The sequence below is a fragment of the Aspergillus uvarum genome (assembly GCF_003184745.1).
Source record: "Aspergillus uvarum CBS 121591 unplaced genomic scaffold BO82scaffold_1, whole genome shotgun sequence".
NCBI classification, from domain to species: Eukaryota; Fungi; Ascomycota; class Eurotiomycetes; order Eurotiales; family Aspergillaceae; genus Aspergillus; species Aspergillus uvarum.
In genome coordinates this window covers 994,940-1,021,612 of record NW_020291298.1, presented here as the reverse complement: position 1 = coordinate 1,021,612, position 26,673 = coordinate 994,940, and the positions used below count along the sequence as shown (strand labels likewise).

The 26,673-nt window shown below is 49.8% G+C and overlaps 11 protein-coding genes across 11 annotated transcripts; 4 read left to right on the top strand and 7 right to left on the bottom strand.

Moving 5' to 3' along the window:
- Positions 1 to 4,025: 4,025 nt before the first annotated feature.
- Positions 4,026 to 5,509, top strand: BO82DRAFT_271562 (epoxide hydrolase family protein; the record flags this gene model as incomplete). Its single annotated transcript, XM_025630991.1, has 5 exons — positions 4,026 to 4,422; positions 4,467 to 4,745; positions 4,820 to 5,003; positions 5,070 to 5,334; positions 5,426 to 5,509. 5 exons carry the CDS (start codon positions 4,026 to 4,028, stop codon positions 5,507 to 5,509), a joined length of 1,209 nt encoding a protein of 402 aa, XP_025497516.1.
- A 690-nt stretch (positions 5,510 to 6,199) lies between these two features.
- BO82DRAFT_408519 (putative polyketide synthase) lies at positions 6,200 to 7,540 on the bottom strand (the record flags this gene model as incomplete). The annotated part of the gene is made up of 4 exons (XM_025639694.1): positions 6,200 to 6,215; positions 6,527 to 6,578; positions 6,616 to 7,177; positions 7,523 to 7,540. 4 exons carry the CDS (start codon positions 7,538 to 7,540, stop codon positions 6,200 to 6,202), a joined length of 648 nt encoding a protein of 215 aa, XP_025497515.1.
- Positions 7,541 to 7,820: 280 nt separating this feature from the next.
- On the bottom strand, positions 7,821 to 9,245 carry BO82DRAFT_408518 (TauD/TfdA family dioxygenase; the record flags this gene model as incomplete). The annotated part of the gene is made up of 4 exons (XM_025639693.1): positions 7,821 to 7,977; positions 8,045 to 8,350; positions 8,423 to 8,909; positions 8,996 to 9,245. 4 exons carry the CDS (start codon positions 9,243 to 9,245, stop codon positions 7,821 to 7,823), a joined length of 1,200 nt encoding a protein of 399 aa, XP_025497514.1.
- A 229-nt stretch (positions 9,246 to 9,474) lies between these two features.
- On the bottom strand, positions 9,475 to 10,756 carry BO82DRAFT_370528 (Clavaminate synthase-like protein; the record flags this gene model as incomplete). Its single annotated transcript, XM_025637219.1, has 4 exons — positions 9,475 to 9,698; positions 9,753 to 9,875; positions 9,929 to 10,295; positions 10,370 to 10,756. 4 exons carry the CDS (start codon positions 10,754 to 10,756, stop codon positions 9,475 to 9,477), a joined length of 1,101 nt encoding a protein of 366 aa, XP_025497513.1.
- Positions 10,757 to 11,079: 323 nt separating this feature from the next.
- Positions 11,080 to 12,930, top strand: BO82DRAFT_271638 (amino acid transporter; the record flags this gene model as incomplete). The annotated part of the gene is made up of 5 exons (XM_025630992.1): positions 11,080 to 11,255; positions 11,323 to 12,013; positions 12,082 to 12,241; positions 12,316 to 12,626; positions 12,703 to 12,930. The coding sequence occupies 5 exons, from the start codon at positions 11,080 to 11,082 to the stop codon at positions 12,928 to 12,930; spliced, it is 1,566 nt and encodes a 521-aa protein (XP_025497512.1).
- A 369-nt stretch (positions 12,931 to 13,299) lies between these two features.
- Positions 13,300 to 15,030, bottom strand: BO82DRAFT_397221 (uncharacterized protein; the record flags this gene model as incomplete). The annotated part of the gene is made up of 2 exons (XM_025638908.1): positions 13,300 to 13,747; positions 14,792 to 15,030. The coding sequence occupies 2 exons, from the start codon at positions 15,028 to 15,030 to the stop codon at positions 13,300 to 13,302; spliced, it is 687 nt and encodes a 228-aa protein (XP_025497511.1).
- A 791-nt stretch (positions 15,031 to 15,821) lies between these two features.
- On the bottom strand, positions 15,822 to 17,329 carry BO82DRAFT_271650 (endo-1,4-beta-xylanase; the record flags this gene model as incomplete). Its single annotated transcript, XM_025630993.1, has 10 exons — positions 15,822 to 15,911; positions 15,980 to 16,045; positions 16,096 to 16,194; positions 16,248 to 16,285; positions 16,343 to 16,431; positions 16,499 to 16,644; positions 16,702 to 16,823; positions 16,882 to 16,930; positions 16,985 to 17,025; positions 17,086 to 17,329. 10 exons carry the CDS (start codon positions 17,327 to 17,329, stop codon positions 15,822 to 15,824), a joined length of 984 nt encoding a protein of 327 aa, XP_025497510.1.
- Positions 17,330 to 18,833: 1,504 nt separating this feature from the next.
- BO82DRAFT_349813 (glycoside hydrolase) lies at positions 18,834 to 19,704 on the top strand. The gene has a single exon (XM_025633970.1). The coding sequence runs from the start codon at positions 18,857 to 18,859 to the stop codon at positions 19,592 to 19,594; it is 738 nt and encodes a 245-aa protein (XP_025497509.1). The 5' UTR covers positions 18,834 to 18,856; the 3' UTR covers positions 19,595 to 19,704.
- Positions 19,705 to 20,347: 643 nt separating this feature from the next.
- On the top strand, positions 20,348 to 21,367 carry BO82DRAFT_408515 (alpha/beta hydrolase). The gene is made up of 2 exons (XM_025639692.1): positions 20,348 to 20,812; positions 20,941 to 21,367. Exons 1-2 carry the CDS (start codon positions 20,390 to 20,392, stop codon positions 21,286 to 21,288), a joined length of 771 nt encoding a protein of 256 aa, XP_025497508.1. The 5' UTR covers positions 20,348 to 20,389; the 3' UTR covers positions 21,289 to 21,367.
- A 155-nt stretch (positions 21,368 to 21,522) lies between these two features.
- BO82DRAFT_388302 (carbon-nitrogen hydrolase family protein) lies at positions 21,523 to 23,006 on the bottom strand (the record flags this gene model as incomplete). Its single annotated transcript, XM_025638374.1, has 4 exons — positions 22,762 to 23,006; positions 22,227 to 22,693; positions 21,774 to 22,102; positions 21,523 to 21,552 (listed from the first exon to the last, which is right to left on the bottom strand). Exons 1-4 carry the CDS (start codon positions 22,938 to 22,940, stop codon positions 21,523 to 21,525), a joined length of 1,005 nt encoding a protein of 334 aa, XP_025497507.1. The 5' UTR covers positions 22,941 to 23,006.
- A 516-nt stretch (positions 23,007 to 23,522) lies between these two features.
- BO82DRAFT_397216 (Zn(II)2Cys6 transcription factor) lies at positions 23,523 to 25,823 on the bottom strand (the record flags this gene model as incomplete). The annotated part of the gene is made up of 6 exons (XM_025638907.1): positions 23,523 to 24,264; positions 24,330 to 24,491; positions 24,567 to 24,702; positions 24,772 to 25,514; positions 25,576 to 25,655; positions 25,755 to 25,823. 6 exons carry the CDS (start codon positions 25,821 to 25,823, stop codon positions 23,523 to 23,525), a joined length of 1,932 nt encoding a protein of 643 aa, XP_025497506.1.
- Between the last annotated feature and the right edge of the window lie 850 nt (positions 25,824 to 26,673).

The following is a 26,673-nucleotide window of genomic DNA, read 5'->3' as shown; positions in this document are numbered from 1 at the left end:
CTAGTTGAAGTTATTATTACTGGTGATAATAAAAAACTCCTCACACCAACCTAAGATCGTCGAGAGTTCGGTGGTGTTTCTAAGTATACTAACCAATATCTAATTCTGATTAGCTTAATACAACTATTAAAAGGGCGTTAATATTTATCTGGTTATAGATTTAATTATAATTTAAATACTGTTTATAAGCCACAGATACAGCTGTATTAAAAATACAGCTGGAAGAGAAAAGCTCCCTATTAGTAGGGTTAAAATTGCAGATGGAGGTGCGAAAGTAGTATAGATAAAAAAAAGTCTTTAGTATAAAAAAAGTATCAGCTAAACAGTAATAAGTAGTAGGAGGCATGGTGTCGAATCTTTGTTAACTTAAGAAGAGAACGACTTGTATTTACTAAAAACTGCAATATAAAAGACAGAGACGATGCTGAAAATAATATAGAATAAGTATAGATAGAGGAAGAATTAATAGAGAATTAAAATATAAAAAATAATAAAGCTGTAATAAACTTTTTTGTTTATAAATATAATATATATTAAACCCTGATCGGGTTGTTGATAATACACGTCCTCTATTTACTATATTTAATATAATATAAAGTAATATAATGCTATATTAATAGCCCTGCTACTATAGCAATACTAGCTGTATAGTCTGTTGGAGTATTATTAAATATCTAGATTACTTTTTTTAGCTATATATTAAAGCTATTCTTATTTATACCCCGGACCAGGTGGTCCGGCTTGGTAGAGGAGTATAAATTGTTGTATAATATCTGTGGTATGCGGCCGCCAGCCCCCCACTCCAATACTGCTATTGTTACTAATTTGTCGGACTTCCAATCTGGGTTTTTATATTAGTATAAAGCTGATCTTTTTTTTCCAAAATGTATATAAGCACTCAAAATCCTTAGGGGATTGGGGATTCCTAAGAATTAGTTTTGTAATTAATAGAAGACTACTTCTAACTGCTTTTGCCTTGCCTAACCAACATGTCTACTGTGTCAAGTAGTTCCTGACATATAGTCCCTTAGACTATACTATTAATCTAAAAAGATAAAATCCTACTATATAAACTTATTTACTTTTTTTAAATAAAACTTTAGTATTTTATTATTATATTAATAAAAATCTTTAGTTAAAATAAATTTAACTTTTAAAAGGCTCTACAGAAGCATCCAGTTTTTTATATTAAAAAAATAAATTGTCAGGAACTACTTGACGCAGTAGACATGTTGGTTAGACAAGGCAAAAGCAGTTGGAAGTAGTCTTTTATTAATTATAAAACTAATCCTTAGGGATTTCTAATCTCCTAAGGATTTTAAATACTTATATATATTTTGGAAAAAAGGGGTCAGCTTTATACTAATATAAGAACCCAGATTAAAAGCCCAATAAATTAGTAATAATATTAATATTAGAGTAGGGGCTGGCGGCTGTATACTATAAGTATTATATAATAATTTATACTTTTCTATTAAGCCGGACTATCTAGTCTGGGGTATAAATAGAAATATCTTTAATATATAGCTAAAAAAGTAATTTAAATATTTAATAATACTTTAACAGGCTATATAGCTAGTATTGCTATAGTAGCAGAGCTATTAATATAATATTATATTATTTTATATTATATTAGGTATAGTAAATAGAGGATATATATTATTAATAATCTGATTAGGGTTTAATCTATATTATATTTATAAATAAAAAAGTTTATTACAGTTTTATTATTTTTTATATTTTAACTTTCTATTGATTTTTTTTATCTATACTTATTTTATATTGTTTTTAGTATTATTTTTGTTTTTTGTTTTATAGTTTTTAATAAATCTAAGTTATTTTTTTTTAGTTAATAAAGATTTAATACTATGCCTTCTACTACTTATTGCTGTTTAGCTAATACTTTTTTTATACTAAAAACTTTTTTTTATTTATACTACTTTTATATTTTTATTTATAATTTTAATCCTATTAATAGAAAGCTTTTTTTTTCTGGCTGTGTTTATAATACAGCTGTATTTATAGTTTATAAATAGTATTTAAATTATAATTAGATCTGTAACTAGATAAATATTAATATTTTTTTAATAGTTGTATTAAGCTAATTAGAATTAGATATTAGTTAATATACTTAAAAATACTGCCGAACTTTTAATAATTTTAGATTAGTATAAAAAGTTTTTTATTATTATTAGTAATAATAACTTTAACTAGTTTATTGTTACGGGACGGATGGATTGTGCTAATCGAAACGTGCCTTAGAACAAGAAGAAATAGCTGAGGAGCTATTTCATCTGTTCGTACGAAATTCTTTTATATGTGCGCTAAGCTAGTGCTAGTTTAGTACTTAGCGTGCAAGGCCTTAGGTGCCAACTGGTGCCTGAAGCCGAGCTCTATAACAGGGCCTTGGTCCCATAACAACTAGGCGTATTTAGCTAATTATCCTATCCTATATCCCTTTTCATATACATACATATTTTTATAATTAACTAATATTTCTCATTTTCCACCCAACATCATACCATATGTATGTACTCAGTTGGTAAAGAAAATCTTTTCGTATTACTTTCTCTTAAAAAGGTGAAAATTACTAGCCCGACAGACGGCCTCCCGCTAGCGTTCCCGCTCTGGGACCATTAGTAAAGAAGAACAGTGTTCGCAGCGGAAGCTGATTTTGCTATGTTGTGTATAAATTATAAGTTAATCTATAATCATTAATTTATCTGCTTTATTTTTTTTAACCAGCAGATTTGAACAGTTAAAGTAATAGTTATATTTTGATCTAATTTTAACTGTACAGTTAAAAATTCTTATAATTTAATCTAACTGCTAGATTAAAGTTAGATTACAGTTAAGGTATAACAGTCAGATCAAGGTACTCTAACTAGGGCTTTGGTCCTACTCTACTTCTAGCCACCCTAGTTAGTATCTTCTAGCACGCCCAGTAAAGTAGTATTTTAATAATCAGCTATAGCTATAAAGAGCCTTGTCTGGGAGACGACAGGTTTTCTGTTTTTTTTTTTTACTGCTATGTGGCTACCTATTGGGTAAATTGTAGTAGCCTACAGTTAAACACATCGACCAGAACATGCCCAGGACCCACAGGTGTGGCTCTTGAGAGTATAAAGCGGACCCTGCGGACTATGTGGACTAGTGCGGATTCTGCGGATTCTGCGGACTCTGCGGACTCTGCGGACGTAACAAAGGGTCCTGTAACTCACACGTACATACAGATTGACCCATCGGGCGAGGTAAGAAGAGTCACCCTATTCAGGATTTGCATATTGCTCAAAAGCCGAGGAGCCTATCATAATATGCCTGGCAAAAGAGATTCGAGTGATATGTAAAAAGAGCAAGGACAGAGGTTATGCTTAAATGAGGGAATGATTCCGAGGATACTATCACAATATTACCTATATATGACCTACAAGAATGAATTGGGAAATCTTGTACGTTAAAGTCTCTACTTTCTCATTTCATATCTAGAAGGAATAACAATAGGCTTCACAATATGCTGATCTTCATCAGAATGTGGGATGTAAAGAAGATTTGGCTAACTGCTAAATGCAACCGGAGTTGCAAGTAGCTAATAGATATATTAGAAATAGTTTAAGTAGTACCTAGAAGTGCCTCTAAGACAATTTTTTGAACTGCTATTTCTATAACTCGAAGTTCCACCCGCACTTGAATTTGCCCATCTTTCCATTTTTTTCAAAATTTTCGTATTATATTAAGAGAGAAATCACCACTTTAAAATATTACTTATTGAAACATACCTATATGCGGGAAGTTCCCGTGGAATGGTGGTGGATGGGTGGAGACTTGTGGCTGAGACACAGAAGAATGGTCTGTGAATCAACCGTTTGCTGGGTTGATGGTCTAATCAGCCCAAGATAGTGAATGGCAACTATAGAAACGTAGGTCAAGGATAATCCGACCATAAAAGCTGAACCATTTCCATCATTTTTTTTGATGCATCCACACTTTATCTATACCTTACATTGTTATAGTTATTACAGTGTATCATGTCTGCCTCCTTCAATTTCGTTCCTTCAGCCGTGTCGCACAAACTTGAACCATTTACCCTTTGTGTTCCCGAGACTGACCTCGCACATTTTTGTTCCCTTTTGACGCTCTCTGAAGTAGGTCCTGTAACATGGGAAAATTCTAACAAAGATCGGCAATTTGGGATCAGCCGCGAATGGATTGTTTCTGCTCGAGATTACTGGTTGAAACAATTTGACTGGCGGAAAAATGAGGATTATATCAACAGTTTCCCAAATTTCAAACTAAATCTTCAGGATGAGCGCTGTGGTAACTTCACAGTTCATTTCGCTGCACTGTTCTCCAAGCATCCTGATGCTACGCCTATTGTTTTCCTCCATGGTTGGCCAGGCAAGCACTTTCTCTCTCCGGCTTTTTGTCCAGGCATAGCCACCTTCATGACCATGCTGACCTTTTCCCAGGGAGCTTCTTAGAATTTTTGCCCGTGCTGTCACTTTTGCAGGAAAGGTTCTCTCAGGATAGTCTTCCTTACCACATCATCGTCCCATCGCTTCCTGGGTACGGGCTATCCTCAAAATATACGGCAGACAATTTCACACTGGGGGATGCATCTCGCTTAATCAATAATCTCATGATTGAGCTCGGGTTCGTTGATGGATATGTAGTGCAAGGCGGCGACATTGGGGGGGTGATTTCGATGATGCTGGCATCGACTTATGAGGAGTGTAAAGCTTGTCATGGTAGGATCTCCAGGCACTTCCCTGCGCTTATCCCCAGTAATTCGGTTCAGCGATGAGTTGACTTATTGCTGCAGTGAATCTAATTTTTCCATCGCCGGTTCGCAGTGAAGATCGAGTCTTGACCGATAGCGAGACTGCCTTCCTTCGAGAAGCGGCGGAATTCCAGCGAAGTGGTTTTGCTTATGCGATGGAACATGTGACAAGACCTGCTACCATTAGAATTGTTCTGTCGTCCAGCCCCATTGCTCTTTTAGCGTGGTAAGACGATAAAACCGCCCACCTTCAACCATTGTCATCGTTTACTCATACTTTGTGATCCTGCAGGGTAGGTGAAAAGTTTCTGGAATGGACCGATGAAGAGCCGACCATTGAAGCGATCTTGCGCATGGTCACTTTCTACTGGTTTACTTCAACTCTTCCTCACTCACTTTATGCGTATCGGGAGCTGTTATCAAACGAACGACCACCACTACGTTACTTTTCCGGCAAACCGTTTGGTTATTCTCGTTTCCCGCTAGAGCCTTGTTCGACACCTGAAAGCCTTGCAAAGGAGGTTGCAAATTTAACATGGTTTCGTGAACATGACAAGGTCCGTTTTGAATCCCATCCGCAAGTCTATACCCTGCTTGACATCCATTGCGCACATCTGTATGTAAACCTGACTAACCCAATAATTACAGGGCGGTCACTTTGGCGCCTTCGAGCAGCCTGGGTTGTTTTTGGAAGACATAATCGACTTTGTGAACCATGTGACACAAAAATGATTTCTCTCCACTTTCAGCGTTGAGAATTTCAGGGTCAGAAGAGGTTGAAATCGCGAGTTGAAGAGCGATCGACACAAATCAATCTCCATCAAAACAATTTCAGTGCGAGTGCTTCGCTTATCTTTGTTGACCCTCTGTGGTGGTCTTTGTCTCTGCTTCTATCATCAAACCAGCATTTTGATTTCCTACTTGTCCTTTTTGCTACCGTAGGTGATATCTCCGTCTCGTCACGGGTTGGGTCTGAACACTGGACCCAAAATCTAACTCGCTGATCTAAATGTTGGACAAATTAATATATAGATGACTGTCAAGGACAAACCCCGAACGTGTATCGTTTCCAATTCGAAGTAGCTGTGTTTTTGTTACGTTTAGGTAGTGACGTCAATGACTTCAAGTAGCGTAATCGGTAACAAGTGGGCTGCGCAAGCGAGCCGGCCGGCCTATATTGCATATAACATAGGCTTTTTTGAATCTTTTATGTCGTATTAGATATGTGATAAGAACTTTTTAAACTGAGATAATATATATAAAACTACTACAAGAATATACTCTTTTAATCTTAGATATCTCAGACTTCATATTATATTATACCTCTATTACCTGAGCTCGTGGGCGTCCTCCGCGGTCAGGTATCCTGCCGCATACGCCGCCGCAATTTCGCCTGCAGGTTTGTGTGGATTGTCAGCTTCTTTACATATACATATATCTGTAGAAGATATATACTTGCCCATAGGGGAATCTGGAAGGGAGACATATTTACCAGACGAATGGCCCACAACGGCATGAAACCATACCCCCGCGCTGTGAAGGAGCTCCACCAAGACCATCTGGATGACCCTACGCAGGGGCTGCGCGATTGCTGTCTCATTCAGTCGTCTTTGCTCGGGGGCTGCCAGCAGCTCCTGCAGGATCGACCATTTGGACGGCTGCTCTTTCTCCAATAGCGCAACGAGAGTGTCGATGCGATTTCGGGCATAGCTGGAGGCAGTGATCAGCGACCGGCCCATGCCCGCCCACTGCGTGCCTTGGCCGGTGAAGACGCCTAGAATCCGCGCGGACGCGCCCTGTGCTAATCGACGAGTCAACAGCGGATCGTTCGTCGTGACCTTGGCGGGATGCCACTCGCTGCGTTAGGGTTTCCACCGAACTGGTGGCCGGAATCGCGGCTCGCACGGAGAGTTCAGATCTCCGCGCATGCAGTGTATAACTCAGATTCCGCAGGTTTACCGCCGAAGACGCAGGGAAAGGTTGTTGAAGCCACGCCGCATACGCGGATAACATGGCATTAAGCGATCTCTCCGAGGTGGCGGAAAAGAGGAACGCAGTCACTACTGCAGGATTGGAGCTTGGGGGGCTGTCCGGGACCGCCATTTCATAGCTTTCCAGGATGGCGTGTGCATTGGCACACCCGAAGCCGAAGCTGTTGATACTAGCCCTACGCGGCTGGCCAGGCGCCACGACAGGCCACAGCAGCGCCTGCGTGGGCACGGCGAGATGTTCGGAAAACGGCTGCACGTTGGGGTGCCATTGGTTGAACAGCAGATTCGGGGGTATGGTCTTGTGCTGCAGCGCGAGGGAACCTTTCAGAACCGCGGCAATTTCGGCGGCCCCTTCGGTATGCCCACAAACGGTCTTGATCGAGCCCACATACTGTCTCTTACTCTCCGTCTCGGTAGCAACAGCGGCAGCATTAGGCAAAAAAGAGAAATAAAAAAAAGGCACGATGGATGGCCTCAGCCTCGATCGGATCCCCCGTGAGAGTGCCGGTGCCATGGGCTTCGAGAATTGGCACCGATGGGCGCAATTGCACGAATTCAAACCTGCCATTAGATAGATCTCGTGAATCATTGCAATCTGCGCTGTGGCGCTGGGGTCTTAATTCGGTTTGAGGGCGGGGATAAGGCTGGAAAACAGGGTGCTGGTGGGAGTAGGCTGTGGTATAAAACCAAGATGATTCGTCTCTGGCTTTTGAAGGGTGCTTCCGGTTAGACTGGAAGGATCATTCACAGTCACTAGCATCGTAGTCGTCATCTGTAGAGATGTTTGTGCTGTCTATCTGCTTCGGTAGTGATCTCATTCCGGCACGCATTGACCGACAGCTTGGGGACCATATATACACTGAACAACCAGGTAGAACGGTCCAGATGCTAGGGCTAAAGTATCCTCAACAGATACCGGCAACCCATTCCTAGTTCACTATAAACTATGGTGCGAAGCTATGACAAATGTCCATATGAGGTATCTACCATAACTGATTACTCAGACAATAGTATCACAGTATACCAACCACAATCCATTTCGCGGCAATCCCTCAGGCGCCTACCGTCTTCCGCAACCGCGGATCCAGCGGAAACACCTGCTCCTCGACCCGCACATCCTTGTAGACGATATCCCATCGCTTCTGCAGCGGCTCGGGCGTCTCCCACGCGTGTTCCGGATCGCGCAGCCACAATCGCAGCAAATGGCGTCTAAGACTCTCTGTTAGCATAACACCCCTCTTATTCGACTGAATGGGTTAAGTGAAGATCGACGTACTCCTTCCCCGGCTCATCTCGGAACCCGTTCCGAGCGTGGAAAATGCTCAGGTTGTTGATGTACTGCACATCGCCCTTCTGGAAGTCCAGCGCGGCGCTGTGTTGCTCGGCCAGGAAGTGCAAGGCGTCCAGGGCCTCGGCCTGCGCTTCGGTGATCGGCGGGATGTCCGCGGAGCGGGGCTGGGCCTGGAACCCAGTGAAGTAGCGGCGGGCGTACTGGATGAGGACGCGGTCCGGGGTGGATTCGGTTGCGGGTTGGAAGTAGAGCAGGGGTCGCTTGGTGTAGGGGGATGCGGGGTTGTTGAAGCTGTGTGTTTGTCAGTAACCTCTGACTTTGATATTCTAGGTACAGCGGTGAAGTCCAGGGCCGGCTGCATACCCATCTACCACCCAGTCCTGCGAAAGGGTGTGGATCAGATCCGGCCGCTCGCGCGCGAGAATGTTATACACCAGCCAACTGCTGGCGATCTTGCTTTCGCCGCCAGATGCCGCTGGGTGGAGGCACAGCAGGGAGACGATGTCCCCGGCGTCCGTGTGGAAGACCTGCTTGTCGGCTGTGTTGGAGGGCGCGCCGATGGTGCCGGTCGGGGTGGTGCGCGTGATGTCCTTGATATGCGAGAGTACGAGTGACGTGCCGGTGGAGAAGCGCTGGTCCTCCTGCCGTCCTCGGATGTTGCCGACGTGTGCTGATACCCCGGCGTAGATGATGATGTTATCTTCCCGTGAGTAGTGGTCGATGCGCAGGCCGCGCAGGACGAAGAATCCCCGGCCTAGGTGCAGTTCCCGCGATTGCTGGCGGAGGCGATCGTGCAGCGTCGGCAGGGGGAACGTGGATTGATCGATCACTCCCCAGGGAAGATTGCGCGCTGTAATGATTGGGGGTGGTCAGATATCAGATACGATGGATGATAATTAGGGCTAGTTAGGGTTGGGCGTTGATGCCCTAACCTACCCTTGAAACTCTGCAGGGCACCATCGATCTCATCCAGCTCGGTCTCCGTCAAACGCACCACCCAGTCATCGCGAGACTCAACATCCTTGCCTTCCCAGACGAGGTTGGAGACCAGTTCCGCGGGAAAGTCGTCGGGTACGGTCTGGGGGAGGGTTTCCGTAGCCTTGCGTCGGGCAGTTCGGGCCTGGTATTTGTCCCAGTCGGGATGATATTGAATATCAGGCTGGACGAGAGTCTCGACGGCAGTCATGGCGAATGTGGCGCGTGCGTGTTGACTTGTTTGAACACAGCTGGAATCAGTGCGGGGGTTCTTATCTATTCTTATCTGTGCTTATGGCGACGTAGAGAGCTAAGATGTGGTGATGACCGGGATGCAGCACGCCATCGCTCCACCCGTGCATGCATGCGCGCGCCATTTCAATCCGGCATCTTCCACGATCCTGCAGTGCTCTCTCCACCACCTCAACATTTCCATCCCTTCAAAAATCCTCAATCGGAAATTGATCGTTCGCCCACATGCTCACCAAAATCCTGCGATCCCCCGTCCACGGTTTGCGCCCGTGCGACACCTGGAAATTATCCACCAGCAACAGATCCCCTTCTTCCAGACAAAGACCAATCTCGAGACCATCCACCACCTCCTCCAAACGTTGCAAGTACTCTGCAGGGATGACGGTTCCATCGCCATAGTCGCACGGCAGATCTATCTCCACTCGTCAGCATTCAATCGGAGTGTCCGGAGGGGGCTCCATCCTACATGTCATCCCATCGCGCCCCAGATACGGTGGCTCCAACGCGCCCAGATCGCGCGTCATCCCATACCGACCGACCAGTCCGTTAAACCAAACCGGTCGTCCGCTAGCAGGAGCACGTCGAATCCCTGAGGCAGAATCAGTATCGCACGCACATTCAAGTATTGGAGAAAAGGCCTACCCGGAATATGCTGCGTCAACTCCAGCGTATCGTCCTGCAGCCACCGAAAGGTCGGAGTGAGCCTGCGCACCTGCGCTTCAACCTTGGCCTTCTGCGTGTCGCGATCATCCCCCGACTTGAACTCCTGTCCAAAGCTGTGCTCGCCCGCCCAATTGAACTCGTTTCCCCGTCCCTCGTGACCCGGGGCCCGGAAGACCATCTTCATGGCCAGGCCCCGCTGGTGGACTTCGTGCAGAAGGGCAGGCACCGCATCCTGCAACCTCTCGTAGACCAGGGCGCTGTGCGCGATTGGGGTTTCACCACCGTGCGGGGCTTTTGTCTGGCAGTAGAAATGGATGTTGGAGGGGAAACGCGTGTAACGTGAGTACTGGATACAACACTTTGTCAGCCATCGACTCGGCTTCTTTCGATGGGAGTGTAGTACTAGATACAACGGCGTACCTCATTGTGCTGGTAGAATCGACGATCAGACGGTCCCTCGTTGGCTGTCCACACATTCTCAGCCACCAGGGTGCGTTTCCCGGCGAGGCCAATCTGCTCGAACGGATGGGAGCCACGCGCTCGTTCGGCGGCGTTGACGAGTCGCGCAAACGTCTCCGCGGAAGGATGGCCGACCCCACGGACGAGCACGGCGCCATGTCGCTGGAGCAGCTCGGACAGGCGGCCGGACTCAGCGAGGGAGGTGATGGCCAGCACGGCATCGTCGACAGTTGGCACGTCACTGCTGCCTGCTCCATCCGGGCGGTGGATTTTCAGTCCATAGGGAAAAGCATTTCCATGCACGGTCTGGCCGCCTGGCACGTCGAATGGTTGAAAAGTCGTAGTCATAGTTTAGACATCCATTGGTGTTTTCGGACCTGGAAATGGAGCTCTCTCTCCCACATCGGCCATTTATATGGGCTGCGGATGGGGGTGGAGTGGGGTTGGTGGGAATAACGCCATCCCAGCTGCAGGTGGACTCATCCACTAAGACTTAGCCCTCTTGGCAGCTTAATTCCCTTCGGAGTCAAGCCGACAGGATTCCACGAGCTTGCAGGTCGTGGCGTCTATCACGTCATTTGCTGATCGGGACTAAGAGTTGATCTGACAAGTATATAACCTGCTCCGTCACAAGCGGGAAACTATAGCTGCATGTTTGGGCCGGAGTCAAAATGGGGAGCGACACAATTTCCAAGCCAACAATCCAGACGAACTCGTCGCATCCCGATGATGACAGTCTCAAGGCCGCGGAGCGACTCACAGTCAACGAGAATCATGTGCTCCAGGATCGCAAGATCGGAGTGCTTGGGGCTATCTCGCTGATTGTCAACAAAATCATCGGTGCCGGGTTAGTCCACCCATTTGCCGAGGCCAGAACATTCCTTCCTCTCAGGGTCCTCTCTAATTCAAGATAGAATCTTTTCTACCCCCTCGACCATCTTCAAACTCTCTGGCAGTGTCGGGCTATCGCTGATGCTCTGGGTAATTGCCGGAATCATCTCCGCCTGCGGAGCACTGGTCATGCTGGAATTCGGCAGCGGAATTCCTCGCTCCGGGGGCATTAAGGTGTATCTGGAGCGATCTTTCGCCCCCAAGCGCATGCAGACGTGCATCTACCTTTTCTTCTGCCTGTTCCTGCAGGTCTCCGCCAGCAACGCCATCACCGCCTCAGAGTACCTCCTGTCCGCGGCCGGGGTGGATTCGACGACCTGGAAGGAGCGCGGGCTGGCCATCGCAGCGGTCTCCTTCGCCGTGGGGGTGCACACGGTGGCGCCCCGGGTGGGCCGGGCGATGCAAGATGTGCTGAGCATGGTCAAGCTCTTCACGCTGCTGTTCATCGTGTGCACGGGGTTCGCCGCGCTGGCGGGGCACCTCCGCATCCCCAAACCCCACAACTTCGACGTGAAGACCTCCTTCGAGGGCACCTCGAACAATGGGTACGATATCGGCACGGCACTCCTCGACGCTATCTTCTCCTATCAGGGCTACGACAACGTGAATGCCGTCCTGTCCGAGGTCAAGAACCCCGAACACACCCTCCGGATCGCTCTCCCCTGCGCCATGAGCATCATTACCGTGCTGTATGTCCTCGCCAACGTGGCCTACGTGAGTATTTGTCTGTCGCTATCATGCTCGGGACCGTCAAGTCTGACTTCAAACCCCCATTGCAACAGTTTGCCGGCGTGCCCAAAGAGGAATTCCGCACCGCCAGCGTCACAATAGCAGCCAGCCTGTTCCGCAACGTCTTCGGCGAAACGGCAGCCACCCGAGCCCTCCCCGCGCTCGTTGCCCTATCCGCTATCGGCCATCTACTGGGAGTTGCATTCGTCGTCCGTAAGTCTTGATCTTTATCTTCCACCCCCGAATGCCCGAAATCCCCACTCAAGCTGACTGTTCCCAAAATATAGCGCGCCTCCTCCAAGAACTCGCCAAAGACGGCATCACCCCGTTCCCGGACACCATTATGCAGAACCGGCCCTTCAAGACCCCGATCGCCGCGCTGATTGTGCACCTCGGGGTGACGGTCCTGTTCATCTGCGCCCCGCCCGCGGGGGACGCCTTCAGCTTCGTCGTCGGGCTCTCCTCCTACCCGATGTGTGTGATGCTGACGGCCATCACGGTGGGGCTGGTGAAGATGCGCCTGTCGCGGACGGAAGGGTGGTCGTCGTCCTACACGGCGCCGTGGCCAGTGATTGGATTCTATCTCGCTGCGAACGTCGTACGTTCCTTCCGCAGGCTTTTATCACCCACACCTAATTACGGACGGTTTGGCTAACGCTATTGGTGATGTGCAGTTCCTCCTCGTCATGCCATTTGTGCCGCCCAACTCGAGCAAATCCAGTATCCCGTACTGGCTGAGTCCCGTCGTCGCTCTGGGGATCCTGGGGCTGGGCGTGGGCTACTACCTGCTGCGGTTTGTGGTGCTGCCCTGGCTGTTCGGGTACAGTCTCCAGCCCGTGACGAAGGACTTGACCGATGGATCGCAGGTTACGCGGTTCTTGATGCAGAAGAAGCGGCGGTAGTGGGGGTGGCTCTGGAGGCTTACTAGAAATGTGAACACAAACAAATCAAAATGCTGAACAATGTTCAAAGAGTATGAGCATCTCCAAGTGTCTGAGCACCCTCGATACTGAGCTGCTTCGCACATTTCAGTACTTCCGATGACTTGATGGGATCTCATCACGCCTATTTGGGATACGTAGAAGGGATAGACATACTGAGCTGAACTATCACTTAGGGAGGCCTCCAAAACAAGCGCTAACCGTCTAGTTTGGAACTTCTAGGGCTTACATATACTTTCCTCGTCGCGTTCAGCGTGCCGAATAAGCATATCCGACTTCCGCTTATGGGTTAAATAGAGTGGTAGTGGGCTAGCCTACTCATCAAAATCATTAATTGTCACTCTTATGATGGCGCCAGGCCCTTTCCCATAGACTCCTGATCAAGATTGTCGCACCAATCCGTCCGCGTTCCAGCATTCCATCTTTTTCTTGCCGCCCATCACCCTCTAGGCAGAGACCCAACAGGTCAGAATGATCGAAGAAGACGGTCATAGATGGCAGAGAAGAGCCGCGCGCCATGAGCTCGGCGAGACTGGTATCGGCAAGGGTAGGTTGGCGCAGAGTCAACGGCATGCGGAAGTAGCGGTGCAGCTGGTGGCTCATGATGGTGTTCTCCCTCCGGATTGGTTTCACCAGGCGAATGGCCTCAGAGTCTGCATGGCCGCTGGGGTCGCAAGTGAAGAGTCCCCTCTCCTGCGGAAGAGGTTGTAACAAAGATTCCAGGCCGACTCGGTCGGCTGCGTATGTTTTAATACGGTTGATATTCCCGATAGAGTTACTGGATTCGGGAGTCAGAACTTTTGGGGGAGGTTGGTTGTGCAAATTGGCGATGAGAAAAAAGGTCACGTGATGATGCGTTTCCAGAGACATTCACTCCTATCATCCAGTCTCTCCATATACCACTGGTAGTTCTTAATCATGACACAGGTCAAGGAGTGTAGCCAGCCATCAGTGCCGGCGTGATATATCTCTGCTCGGTGCGAGGTCCTACGTATATTTTCCATGGTGGATCCATAGTAAACTCCGGCTCATGCGGGGTGGGTTCTGTTAGCCCTAACAAGATAAACTCTCTTGTGCCTGCTACTTCTGATCATCTTGATTTAAGACGGGAAATCTTTCCTCTCATGCTGTAATCTCTCGAGGCTCTTATGCTCTCCATGGTATAATCCAAAGTCGTTTTTTTTTTTTTTTTTGTTTTTGATTTGTGACGGATGGTTGCAAAACTCTGAAGCACAAGTAACCCGGGTTGTGGCTAGAGTGGATGCGGAGTACTTAAATACCGCATCAAGCACTGCGTAAGTAATAGCAACATTCACCATGGGTCTAGTATTATCGGAAGATTGAAGCAAAGACGTTTTGATGACTGAAATAAAACAACAATATCGTCACAGTCACAATGCCTCCTTTTTGTAGTTTGAATCGAAGCTCCAACGAATAAGCAACATTTTAGCTGCGACACTAACCGGTCGTTGTCAGTCAAGTCTGCTACGTCCATGCTCCTCTTAACGGTGTTATACATATTTTCTGGAACTCCCTCAACATATGGAGGACAAGAAATCCGACGTATCATGTCCAGCTCACAGTAGTAAGCACGTGGTCTACAACAGAAGGCATTCAAAGCATAGAAAGATATACAGCAGTGAGTTGGTGATGGGCGTGAGCTCTTTGGTAACGTATGGTCCCCCCTTCATGACAATGATAGCCAAGGTAGAAGCCTCTGTTGAATCCAATTCGAAGATTACATTGCTTGGCTAAACTAATCAGGATACCACAGTCACATAGACTCTGTCTAGGTCGCTACGCAGGCAGGGCGAAGACTCACCTCTGAAGGCTAAAATGGATAAAATGAAGAAGCGCAACGTTGAGGCTTTTCATTTCACACTTCAAGGGCATGTGAAGACCACCAGGGGAACGGGCAGAAGAACCCTTGAATAAGTCATTCTCCACGGGGATTCCGGCAGAATAGCCCAGCTTCTGCGACTCTTTTGCGGGGGACTTCGGCTGCAGAAGCTTGAACTCAGTTCTGAGGGAGGGGGTATTGGCGAATAGGCCCCCGCTCATCGCTCATTAAAAATGAGGACCCTTGTTGCACTCTCCAACTGCAGAGTCCAGGTCGGAAACGGAGTGATAATCCAGCTGCACGCCAAGCAGCACTAAAGGCACCCAAGGCTGAAGTGGGGACCCCCCCGTAGCTGCTTCGTTTCGGCAGTTGCGGACGCTTGGGAATTACCGTTGCTAATTTACCCCGATGCACTAGCGCTGCGGTCAGGGCTGATCGCTTGTTAGTGCCAAGATGATCTAGTGAAAGGTGAGTAACTTGATCTCGGTGATTGGCCTGTTCCTGAACGTGCCGCGGACCCTGAATAAATGCCGACATGGTTTGATGTTTCTTCGCCAGCCACTTCATATATGGGCAGCCACAGGCGGGTGTTATCTGCATGTTTCGTGCTTCTATTTGGTCTGGGTAGACGACAGGAGGGTAGACTACGGTGGTTAGGTTAGGGCTATAAGAAGCGGAATTTCTTGATAGGGTGGGGTGAGAATCTCCGCAAAGCTCTGGAGAGGACATCACAATGAAGCACTTACAGTGTGAGTGATTTACATTACTGTTTGACTTAATGGTGTGGTGAATTATGTAAGATTGTGGCAGGTAACATGATTCTACTGATCCAGCCTTAGGAATACGGGTTAGGCGATCATGTATGGGAACGAAAACAATGCTCAACATTAATAGACAGAATAAGACAGTCAAACAAGAACAACCCCCAGCCATTCATCCGGCAGTCACAATGACATTCTAGTCGAAGATCTCCCCTAGATTAGACTACCAGCTTCAATGACGAACACGACCACTAGAGAGCGTTCGCAATAGCGGTATAAGCAGCCTTGGGGTTATAGTTGCTGTCGAAGAGCAGAGGGCTGGAGCTGGAGCGCCACGAGTCCTAAAGAAGTAAATGTGGTATTAGTATGCTAACAGATTCTCTGGTTGCGAATGGAGATAAGCACTTACGGGGTCAGCGACTCCCCACACGGTGATACCGACACACTTGGGCTGGTTCAGACACGCCTTGACGACCTAGGTTGTGTCAGTAAGTTAATCGTGTCACTTCCCGAGGGCCAACCTACGTTCACGTAGTCGGTGGAGCTAGCGCCAGCGATGTCGAGCTCGGTAATAGCGACCTCCTTGGTGCCTGCACCGGCGAGAGCATTGAGAGCTGTAAAGGACTGTCAGTTTTGCTGTATTCAGAGTCAAGAAAAGGGGGTACTTATCCAGAGACGGCAGCGCCGGCACCAGCGCTCAAGTGGGTTTGGGAACCTTTGTGAAGAACACGTTAGATAGTATTTTCAGTAGCTCCAATGCCCCGCGACTTACCGATTCCATCGATGGGGACGCCAGCTGCGACCCACTTCTTGACGTGGTTGACTAGGCCGGTCAATTTCGGGTACGAGGCAGAATCCAGGCTACGTCAGGATTAGAACTAGGGCCAAACCACGAGGCATGAGAAGACAATCGACAAGAATGACTTACTTATAGTCGTTGATGTAAAGCTTTGCGTTGGGATCCACCGCGCGAGCGGTCTCGAAAGCGATGCGCACATAGTCCTCACCGATGACGTTGTAGAAGTGGCTCTGGCGAAGGGAGCCATCCTCGTTGAAGATCTCGTTGACAACGTCCTTGAACTGGTTAGAAAACGTCACGACTTGAAAGACCGCGATTTGAGAATGGCTTACCCAGGCGTAGACTTTGCCCTTGTAGCGCTGCATCACGGTGGTGATGTGGTTCTGCATGACTTGAATTAGGGTGCTCTTATCGTAGATGGATTGCACCCAGGATGGGAGCTGTGAGTGCCAGACTGGTCGAGTTAAGTTTGTTTCTGAAGTATGGATTGTAGTACTCCGGGTCAATCGTACCGAGAGTGTGGCCGCGGATCAGCTTTCCGTTGGACTGGGCGAAGTTGACCTGAAGGATGTAAGTCTCGGGGTGTACGTGTCAGGTTGGGTGAAGGATACATACCAGGTAATCCGACCCCGAGAAGGAGAATTGTCCCCGGCTGGCTATTTGCTGGTCAGAATCGAATCACAATCACATTCATTTCTCGCAAGGTCTGTGCTCACGCTCAGTAGCATCCCACTTCATGCTGTTCTCCGGAGTCAGCTGGCCAAAGTCCGCCTTGATGATGACCGGGGTCTTTGCGTTCTTGTTCAGGGTGTACTGGTCGCCAATGGTGCCCAGGTACTTCTTGCCGTGCGCCTTGAATTTGGCATCGATGCTCACTGAGGCCTGGCGGGGCTCGATGGGATTGGCGAGCACATTGCTGGCAAAAAGAACGGCCAGAGCAGCTGCTTTGATCTGAACCATGTTGGAAAGGAGGGATGATAGTTCTTGAGCTTAATGAATGAATGAATGGAGATGATGTTGATGGAACGAGAAATGGAAAAGCAGCATCTCGTGGGATTGGAGCAGTATTTGTAGACAGAACGAAGTATCATCTCAAGGATTCTGAGTTGATGCTCACGTCCTAGGCACTTGGCCGGTGGAGCATCCCAATTGAGAACGGATATTGCATTGTTTCCCTTATTTAGATATCTACTTCATTGCTCGAAGGCGAGAAATGATACTTCGAGTTCTGATTAGCCTGAATGGGTGAATGTAGGCGTTTAGGCTGGCTAGACCGAAACGCCAAGCTCGCTCACCGGAATTATGAAGACCATCTGAATCTACAGGGGTGGAGACCGATGTTGCACGGTTGTCCACATAGCCTGCCGATGGTTGCCCATCAGGGTCCAGGGACTACCTCGGTTCCAGAAATAACCTGGCTCTGAACAGATTGTATGCGGGAATAGCCGATGCCAAGCATTTTCTGCGGAGACCTTTCATTTCCAACCGGTATTTGGTGCGGGATTCATGAGGAATCTACCGCACTCCATAGTCCTAAGAAGCCCAGCCAGAGACCACTGATATGTGGTCATTCGTGAAGCTCCATCCGGGCTGGCGAATACAATTACAGATACAGCTCAATTTCATGTGGCAGGTGTCAAATAATGCGGTCACCAACCAGTTGAAGGCGAACTTTAAATTGTTTTGGCATGAAACCTTCATATAGGGGCAGTGTATCAGCCTAGAACCAATTGGCTTGGCACCCCACACAGACACACGTCTAGACTCGCATGTACTTGCCAGAAAGTAGCATGCCTCGGCAGCTGGTTTATTCAGCGATGCCGAAGCACATTATGCCGGTGCGATTCAACGGCTATCTTGGTGCGGTGGTATGTTGAGAACCCGTTCTGATCAGGGCAATGGTCCGGTGGACAGCTGATTTTGGCTGATGGAGTTTAGGCGCCAGCATGAGCTGGTAAATGCTGGATACCTGGTCCTGGTGAATCAGAATTAGACAATCAAAGAAATCAAGCACACTGTTTTATCCGAAACGTCTGGCCTGTCTAGCGAGGACATAACCAGGACGTTTTCAGGCCAAATTACTAATGCCCAGAGCCAGATTCGAACGTATTTTAACAGTGGTGCTGCCCTCTATCCAGGACTTGTCTTTTCTACTCCAAGCCTTTCATTACCAACTCATTATATCTTTCTCTCTGCTGCAGAGGAGATTCCGACAAAATGAAATTCCTCAAGGCCAAAGCTGGTCTGCTGTCGTCTGGCATCTGCCTTCTCGTCTCTGCTCCCTTTGCCTCCGCAAGCTGCCCTCTTCCTTCGACCTACTCCTGGACCTCAACCGGGGCTCTCGCAACCCCCAAGTCCGGTTGGACCAGCCTTAAGGACTTCACCGATGTCGTTTGGAATGGCAAGCACATTGTGTATGCATCCACCACCGATTCTAAAGGCAGCTACGGGTCGATGACCTTCAGCCCATTCTCCAATTGGGCGGACATGGCTCAGGCCAACCAAATTGCCACGAGCTTCGGCGCCGTGGCTCCTACCCTGTTCTACTTCCAGCCCAAGAACATCTGGGTGCTCGCCACCCAGTGGGGGTCCAGCACTTTCACCTACCGCACCTCCACCGACCCCACCAACGTCAACAGCTGGTCGGCCGAGTACCCCCTATTCTCGGGCCAGCTGGCTAGCGGCGAAAGCTCCGGCACGGGCGCCATCGACCAGACCGTGATCGGTGACGCCACGAACATGTATCTCTTCTTCGCCGGCGACAACGGCAAGATCTACCGGGCCAGCATGCCCATCGGCAACTTCCCTGGTAACTTCGGCACGCAGTACGAGGTGGTGCTCAGTGGCGCCCGGAATGATATCTTCGAGGCGGTCCAGGTGTACACCGTCCAGGGCGGCCAGGGCCAGAGCAAGTACCTGATGATCGTCGAGGCGATCGGCTCGACTGGCCGTCGGTACTTCCGGTCCTTCACGGCCAGTAGTCTCGGCGGGGCGTGGACGCCCCAAGCGGCGAGCGAGAACCAGCCCTTCGCGGGCAAGGCCAACAGTGGTGCCACCTGGACCCAGGACATCAGTCACGGCGACTTGGTGCGCAATAATCCGGATCAGACGATGACTGTCGATCCTTGTAACCTCCAGTTGCTCTATCAGGGCAAGGACCCCAATAGCAGCGGCGACTACAACACTCAGCCGTGGCGACCGGGAGTGCTCACTCTGAAGCATTAATGTGGTGTTTTCTGGATGGATAAGTGGATTGGGTTGTTTGAGGTGGGAATGATGCTCGATGCTCGATACTTCTGTAGCCGAGGTCATGTGGCACGGGATGCCCTAGTTACTCCCTCTGAATGCTCAACAAGCCCAACGATGAATACCTCTAGCAACCACAGAACCATTGATCTCTTTTGAATTTCGAGTAGTCATTATCATTTGCTGATAGCTGTAAGATTAGCCTCTACAGTTGGGCATGTCCTCGACCGTAGCATAGAAACCTCCACTCCACCTCCTTCATCTAAATTTACCAGCCTCGTTGTATTGTAACATATGACTACCTAGGCAGGATGGACAAGGGCCGACAGAGACCGCTCTCAGCTATTCGCTCATTCTAGTAGCATGAGTGCACCAGGATACTAATCTGACTTTTGAAGCATTGATTTGAGTCCAGGCGAAAGATCATGAGCACTACCTTAGTAGGTATAGAGAGCTGGGATGAAGCAAGAATCCACGCTAAAATGAAGACAGCCACTCATATCGTCGAACCAATGCTCCACCATAAGCGGGAAATCGAATCAGAGTTAAGCCTGGGCGGCATTACCCGTTAATCTAACAGACATAGTGCATGCACTACGCAGTCATCAATAAGTCAGTCATACTAGGCTGACAACCTTAGGGCATCGCCTCGATCACGAACAACAGCGTTATAAATCCCCCTTCCTCGCACTCTCAACTCGATTCTTCCCATTCACCACTTCCCTTTCATCACTCAACTCTTCCCCAGTACACACCAAATCCCCTAATCCAACCATGTCCCCCAAGAAACCCATCTTTGTCCTCATCCCGGGTGCCTCCCAGAATCCCTCGCACTACGCCCACCTCCTCCACCTCCTCCAATCCGCCGGCCACAGCACCTTCACCGGCCTTCTCCCCAGCATCGGCGCCACCGACCCCATCACCGCCGCCGACGACGCCCACTACATCCGCCACCGCCTGCTCCTGCCCCTACTGGACGTAGCCCAGCAGGACGTCATCCTGATCAGCCACTCCTACAGCGGGATGCCAGCCAGCGCCGCCGCACGGGGACTCGGTCCGGCCGACCGCGCTGTGGAGGGGAAGTCCACCGCTGTGCTGGGTCAGGTCTTTATCGCCAGCATCCTGCCCCGCGGCGGGGATGGGTCGAGTGTGATTGATGGGTTTGGGGGGCAGTTGCCGCCTCATATCCAGTTTGATGTATATCACCCGCCTTAGCCTTCCTCATTCCCACTAGCAGGGTACTCTGGCATTGCCAATGGCTCAAAAGCTATGTCTGTTTGTGATTTACCTCTTAGTGAACTAATATGTTTTTGTTTGTGCTCTAGGAAGAAGAGAACCTCCTCAAATGCGCCGATCCCATCCCCCCGCTCTTCTACGATGTCGAGCCCGTCCTCGCGGCCGCGGCGGCCCGGTCCTCCCTCAGTCAGGGGTTTACCTCGTTCGCGAGCCCGTGCCCGCAGGCGAGCTGGGCGACGGAAGCGTTTCGCGGACGGGTCGCGTATGTCCATACCCTGCGGGACCACGCGGTGCCGTATGAGGCGCAGCGGGCGATGGTCGAAGCGACGGGGGTAGAGTGGGTAACTCGGGAGCTGGACACGGGGCATAGTCCGCAGATGTCGGCGGCGGAGGAGTTGGTGGGGGTGATTTTGGAGGTGGCGGGGTTGTGGATGTAGGTTCGGAAGGGAAAGATTTGGGGGCATGTTGTGGTTTGAGATTTGGTAGGTTTGGGTCATTCTGACTTCTTGATGTTGGTGTGGATTTCATAAGGGTTCGGTTGCCTATGAGATGGAAATAGAGACCAATATGAGTACACTCAATATAGAATCAGTTTACCATGTCTCCGCGATCTTGACAGCCCAATTTGAGAGAATTATACAGTAGTTATTGCTGCAAAGATGACCACTCATCTAGCACTTGTCACATACCTCATACATGGGCTAAGAAGTCAAGTTAAGAAGGCTTTGCGTGTCATTACCAAGTCAAATAAGATGTGCATCCATCGCATTCTCCCATTCAGTCTCAGCAAAGGTTTCAGAGCGGAAGAAGGAATCTATACAGGATACATGCAAAGCCTGGAGAATGAAAGCAAGACTGTACAGTACATGATCTTGACCACCGTTCTTCACCACCCCATCAAGGTCTGCCGCTACTCCCTTACATGACGCCCATCCCGCGGCCCCACCCCCAACCACAGCAAGTCCGGCCGACTGTAATGCCCGCAAACATCAACAAAGGCCCTCGTCCGGTGAATGGGCCCATCCAGGTCCAAATCCGCGTAGATGATCCCCTCCTCCGTGCTGGGGATGGGCGCCGACAGCAGCCGGCCATCGGGCCCGAAGATCGCCGAGCTGCCGCCTCCGGGGGTACTCATGATGCTCCCCGTGGCGGTCTGCATCTTGTCGATCCCGGCCTGGCTGAGGACGGCGGTGGTGTGCAGCACGTAGGACTGGGATTCGATGGCGTAGGTGCGGGCGAGAGCGATGGTTCCTGCATTTGGTTTGGAGTGTTAATCATGCGAGCTTGTTGACTACTCAAAACCCGATCCAGGGAGAATCAATACGGATGAGAATGGAGAGGGGCGGATGGGGGGAGGAGGGGGAAGGAGAAATACCCTCGCGCGACATGGAGTACAAACACTCCTCTTTATCATCCGCGTCGAACAGCGGCGGCCAGGCGGCGACGTGGATCTGCTCGCGCTGCGAGTACGTATGGTACTTGAGGAGGGGCTGGATGTGCTCCCAGCACGAGAGGGCGCCCACGCGCCCGGCGGTGGTGGTGTCGACCACGCTGTTGAGGCAGTCGCCGAACGAGTCGCCGAAAATGGTCCGTTCCATGTGGGTGGCCTTGATCTTTTTGCGCAGGGCCAGAATCTTTCCGTCCGAGTCGATGATCGCCTGCGCGATGTACAAGGAGTGGTGGATGTGCTCCGAGAAACCCAGCACCACGGCAATCTTGTGCTCCGCGGCGCAGCGCTGGATCGTCGCCATCTGCGGGGAGTCGACCTTCAAGGAGTTTTGAATGTACAGAGATGAAAGGTTCATGTCGACGGGGCGGGACCTTTGCAGATTCGCAGGAGTGCTTGTGTCAGGTTGAGTGCCAATTTGTTTGCAGGGCTTGGGGAGGGCAGGGCGAAGGGCTTGTCTTACCAAATCCAAGCAGGATATCCCGGGATCCAGCATTCGGGGAAGCTGATCAACTGTGCGCCGTTTTTGGCAGCTTCAGCAATAAGTGTACATGTCTTCGTGACTGTTGCGTCGAGATCCAGCCACACTGGCTCGGCTTGGGTAACGGCGACGCGGACTGTTGAGGTGGCAGGGGCGCGCATTGTGAGATTGTTGTGGTGCTGGATTTCTGGATGTTTGGGTAGAGCAGGGGGGACTTGAAGCCTTCCGCGCTGAATCAATTAAGTATGCTCGCGTATAAGAATCACGCAGCGCAATCGGAGGAGTGACCGCGATAACATTATTTAATCAATGATTGTGACAGTTGCACCGTCGCAGTCGGATAGTTATCAGATTCACGTTATCTTGGGGAAGTTATCGAGGCGGAATTTATTCTTCCGCCGCTTTTACCCCGCCCGCATCTCGGCGAATTGTCAGACTACTTCGGTCTTGCAGCTGATGTGTTAAATGGACTTCTTGGCCCCATAAATACGACTAAGTACCTGCGAGAGAATAGATGTAAACCATTCAGTAGGCGGATATGCTCTTCAATTCCAGGCTTGGACCCCTCAATGTCTTGGAGCAGGCTGAGAAGTGAAGGTATGCCTGACTTAAATAATCATCATCGTCGGAGATAAAGGTTATATGATAGAAACGCATCAAGGCGGATATATTTTATTGCAAAGAGTTGAACACTGAGGTCCAATCGAGAAAGAATGCTATGCTGCTTCACCGAAAGAATTCTGCTAGTAGTCTGTCATGTCCAAAAAGTCGAGGCCGGCCTCATGGAGGATGTCCGGAAAAATGCTGCCGGTCCTTGTTTCTTCACTTTCAAATAGAGCAGTGTCCCCCTCCTCATGAATCTCCTCCATGGGCAGCCATTCTGACTCAAGCTGCTCCTCTTCTGAACCCTCCCCTCTCGAGTCAGACACGGCAGGAAAGCCGTGCTTCAAGGGCAAGGCCGCCATGACCTGCCATCGGCGCGCTAACTCCCGCAAGAGACGAATCGCGCGCCTCGCTTTGATCCACCGCCGCTGCATGGCCCACAGGGCCTGGAAACATACCCGAAACTGCGCAATCGACGCGCTTCGGAGGCCTTGATGCGTCGAGGTCGCATTGCAGAGGTGCGTTACGGCGGCTGTGAGCACACTGTGAACCACGAATGGGGGCATGTGGTCGAGCGGCGCGACCTTCCGGTACTCGCGGAGGAGTCGCACGATCGACGCCGCGGCTGTGGACATGGCGCGAACGCATAGCTGGTACATGCTGCTTCGCTGGGTGGCTTCTTTAAGATACGGTCGGTGGATGAGGATGTGCGACATGTGGTACGAGATGTGGAGGTAGATCATGGAGGGCAGGACTACCTGGCTCCGGCCCAGCCGCATTCGAGCGTCTATCTGCCGTTGAAAAGCGTACAGCTTCTCCCGCGCATCAAGTAGGATACGCGACTTCTCGGCGCTGCTCAGGCTTGTGAATTCGAACGAGTAGCTAGAGGTTCAGCGGAACGTTAGTGAAGATTCTAAGCTCATCCTGGCACTAGACCGAAAACGTACATTCTATCCATATATTGATCATGAATAAACCACAGGCGACATTGATGGTCAAAGGCTAGCTCGTCTAGAGAAGGAGCGGAACCAACGGTGCTAATGAAGGACTGGGTCTTGATCCGCCTCCATGGGAGCATGCAATTGCGTCCCAAAAGAGATGTCGCGATTCTGTTTCGGTGGCATCAGTTTGGAAAACTTTCTATCGCAGGCTTGCCTCTCACATACCGATCCATGAACACTGACGACCAGAGCGCTCTCAGCCGGATGTGATGAGTATCCGGCTCTTGGAGTACACTGACGGGCTCGGAATTGGATACCACAATCTCTTGCGTCATGCTCACTGGTAGGCCTAAGTGTAGCGCCATGCTCGCACACATTGCTTTTCAGGTCGTAGTTTGTAAGCCTGGTACGCGACAGCCCCGCGAGGTATCAACTAAAGAGCGCTCACAGTTGTACATCCATGCCATGTTATGTTCCTCCATTCCTAGCTCCCGCCAGCACATGATAGATAAAGCCTGTACGGTAGACACACTCGGCGATTCTCGACAGTACTGCATGACCATGGCATCAACCACGGCTGCAGCCTCCTCGCCAACCGCCCTGCTCTTGGCGTCATCCGCATGAAGTGCGCCAGCTGCTAAGGCAGCGGTCTTGATTAGTGTGAGGTCTGCATTTAGGTGACTGCCGTGCAGCTCCTCCAGGGTTTCAGTGTCGACGAATTGCTGAATGGGGTTGACGTATTGGGTGAACAAATCGAGTAGGTAACTTTTAGTATCTTGTATGTCCGTCCGGCCAGAGCCGAAGGATTCTTCTTTAGGACCTGAGCTAGTAAGGCTCGTAGGAGGCGTATCCTTCTGTCCACCCGTGCCCATATCCTCCCGGTGGGCGACAGGGAAACAGAAATTACCTGACGGCCCAATAAAAGCTTCCTCTCCATTGCTTTCGATACTCATACGCCAGATTAGGGCGCTGACGTCTTCAATCGCAGTGGCCATGCTGTCCGGCATCGCAGAAGTAACAGCAGCATGACTTGCAGCATCGTCGTCGACATTCGCACAGGCCTCGTTTCGTTCGAGTGGAACAGCCTCAGTGAACGAGACGGCCTCGACGGGTTGGGATCGGTGCAGCGCATCATTGAGCATTGCGATCTGATCTTCTAGGCCCCTCACGTAGTCTGCATCAAACCTGCGCCTGTCATGGTTCAAAGACTTGTTAAATTAGGGGCCGGAGACTGTTGAAGGGGAGTGCGGACCTATTGCGCTTCTCGGCATTGTACTGGCAAGCTGCGCGCTTGGCTATACACAGGGAGCAAGCGGGGCGCATCCCATCACACTAGTAAGAGCTTGCCAGTCAGCCTGATGCGACTGGTCACTTGTGACTCATTCACCGAGAGGGGATTTTGTTGGTACGGAGGCCGATTAGGTGCTTTACCTTGCGCTTCCGTCTGCGGCAGGTCTCACAGGCCACCGAGACGCGAGAGTTCGAGCTATTGGAGTCCATCGCGTGGCATTCAGTGGAGCTCAGGCATTGAGGTGGGAGCTTCTTCCACTCTTCTTCTCTCAACGGAGACGCGTACAGTGGAGAAGAGGCGGAGGTAACGTAGCAGTGACGGTTCGTTTGTATACAGAGGGAGTAGTAGTGATAAGCGATCACGTAAGGCGATATGATAAGGGAGCAAGTGCGGCCTGAGCCAAGGGGCATCAAGACTATTCCACTTGCAGAATTCTGCCGGGCGGTGGGATGTGATTGCTTCTTGCCCTAGGTATGTGCTTGATCTCTTCAAAGGCATCGTTCCTAACATTTGCAATCAAAAGGAGACACAAAATCTTACATTGAGTCTTAGATACCTTGCTTGGAATACTAATCTAGATCTACCTGCACACAATGAGCTTGAAATCGAGCCGAGCACATGCTATCACTCCCCGAAGCCACTGGTATACAGTAGATGCAAATCATATAGGGCCATATTGAATTCTGGACGTATTTCCGTGTCTTATGCTTCTCAAGCTGTTGATTACCTCATGTAAGCAGCTTCGCAGGCTTCTCATACCTTACCATGGTAACATAGAACTGGCAGGCAGTTAGGGCCGCGCTATCAGGTAGCAACAAGCCTAGCGTATGGCGAGCTCATAATCCTTGATGCTTAACCATTAGTCTATGGGAAATAAGCACTAGTGCTGCGGTCGATAGAACTATTGTAGTTAGCGATATTCAATTTCCAAGGACCCAAGCAGCGAAATTCCATCGCTCGGACCACCTGCGTCTTATTTATGCCTAGGACCTCCCCCACCACCGTGACTCACTCATTACATGCACTCACTCGAGGTTTCAGCGGTGACCAATTTACAGA

Bases quoted from the DNA above. Each gene is read 5' to 3' on its own strand.
- BO82DRAFT_349813 (XM_025633970.1), top strand. From the start codon at position 18,857: ATGGCTCAGGCCAACCAAATTGCCACGAGCTTCGGCGCCGTGGCTCCT.
- BO82DRAFT_408515 (XM_025639692.1), top strand. From the start codon at position 20,390: ATGTCCCCCAAGAAACCCATCTTTGTCCTCATCCCGGGTGCCTCCCAG. The intron at 20,813-20,940 runs GTATATCACCCG...TTTGTGCTCTAG, and splicing joins CGCCTCATATCCAGTTTGAT to GAAGAAGAGAACCTCCTCAA.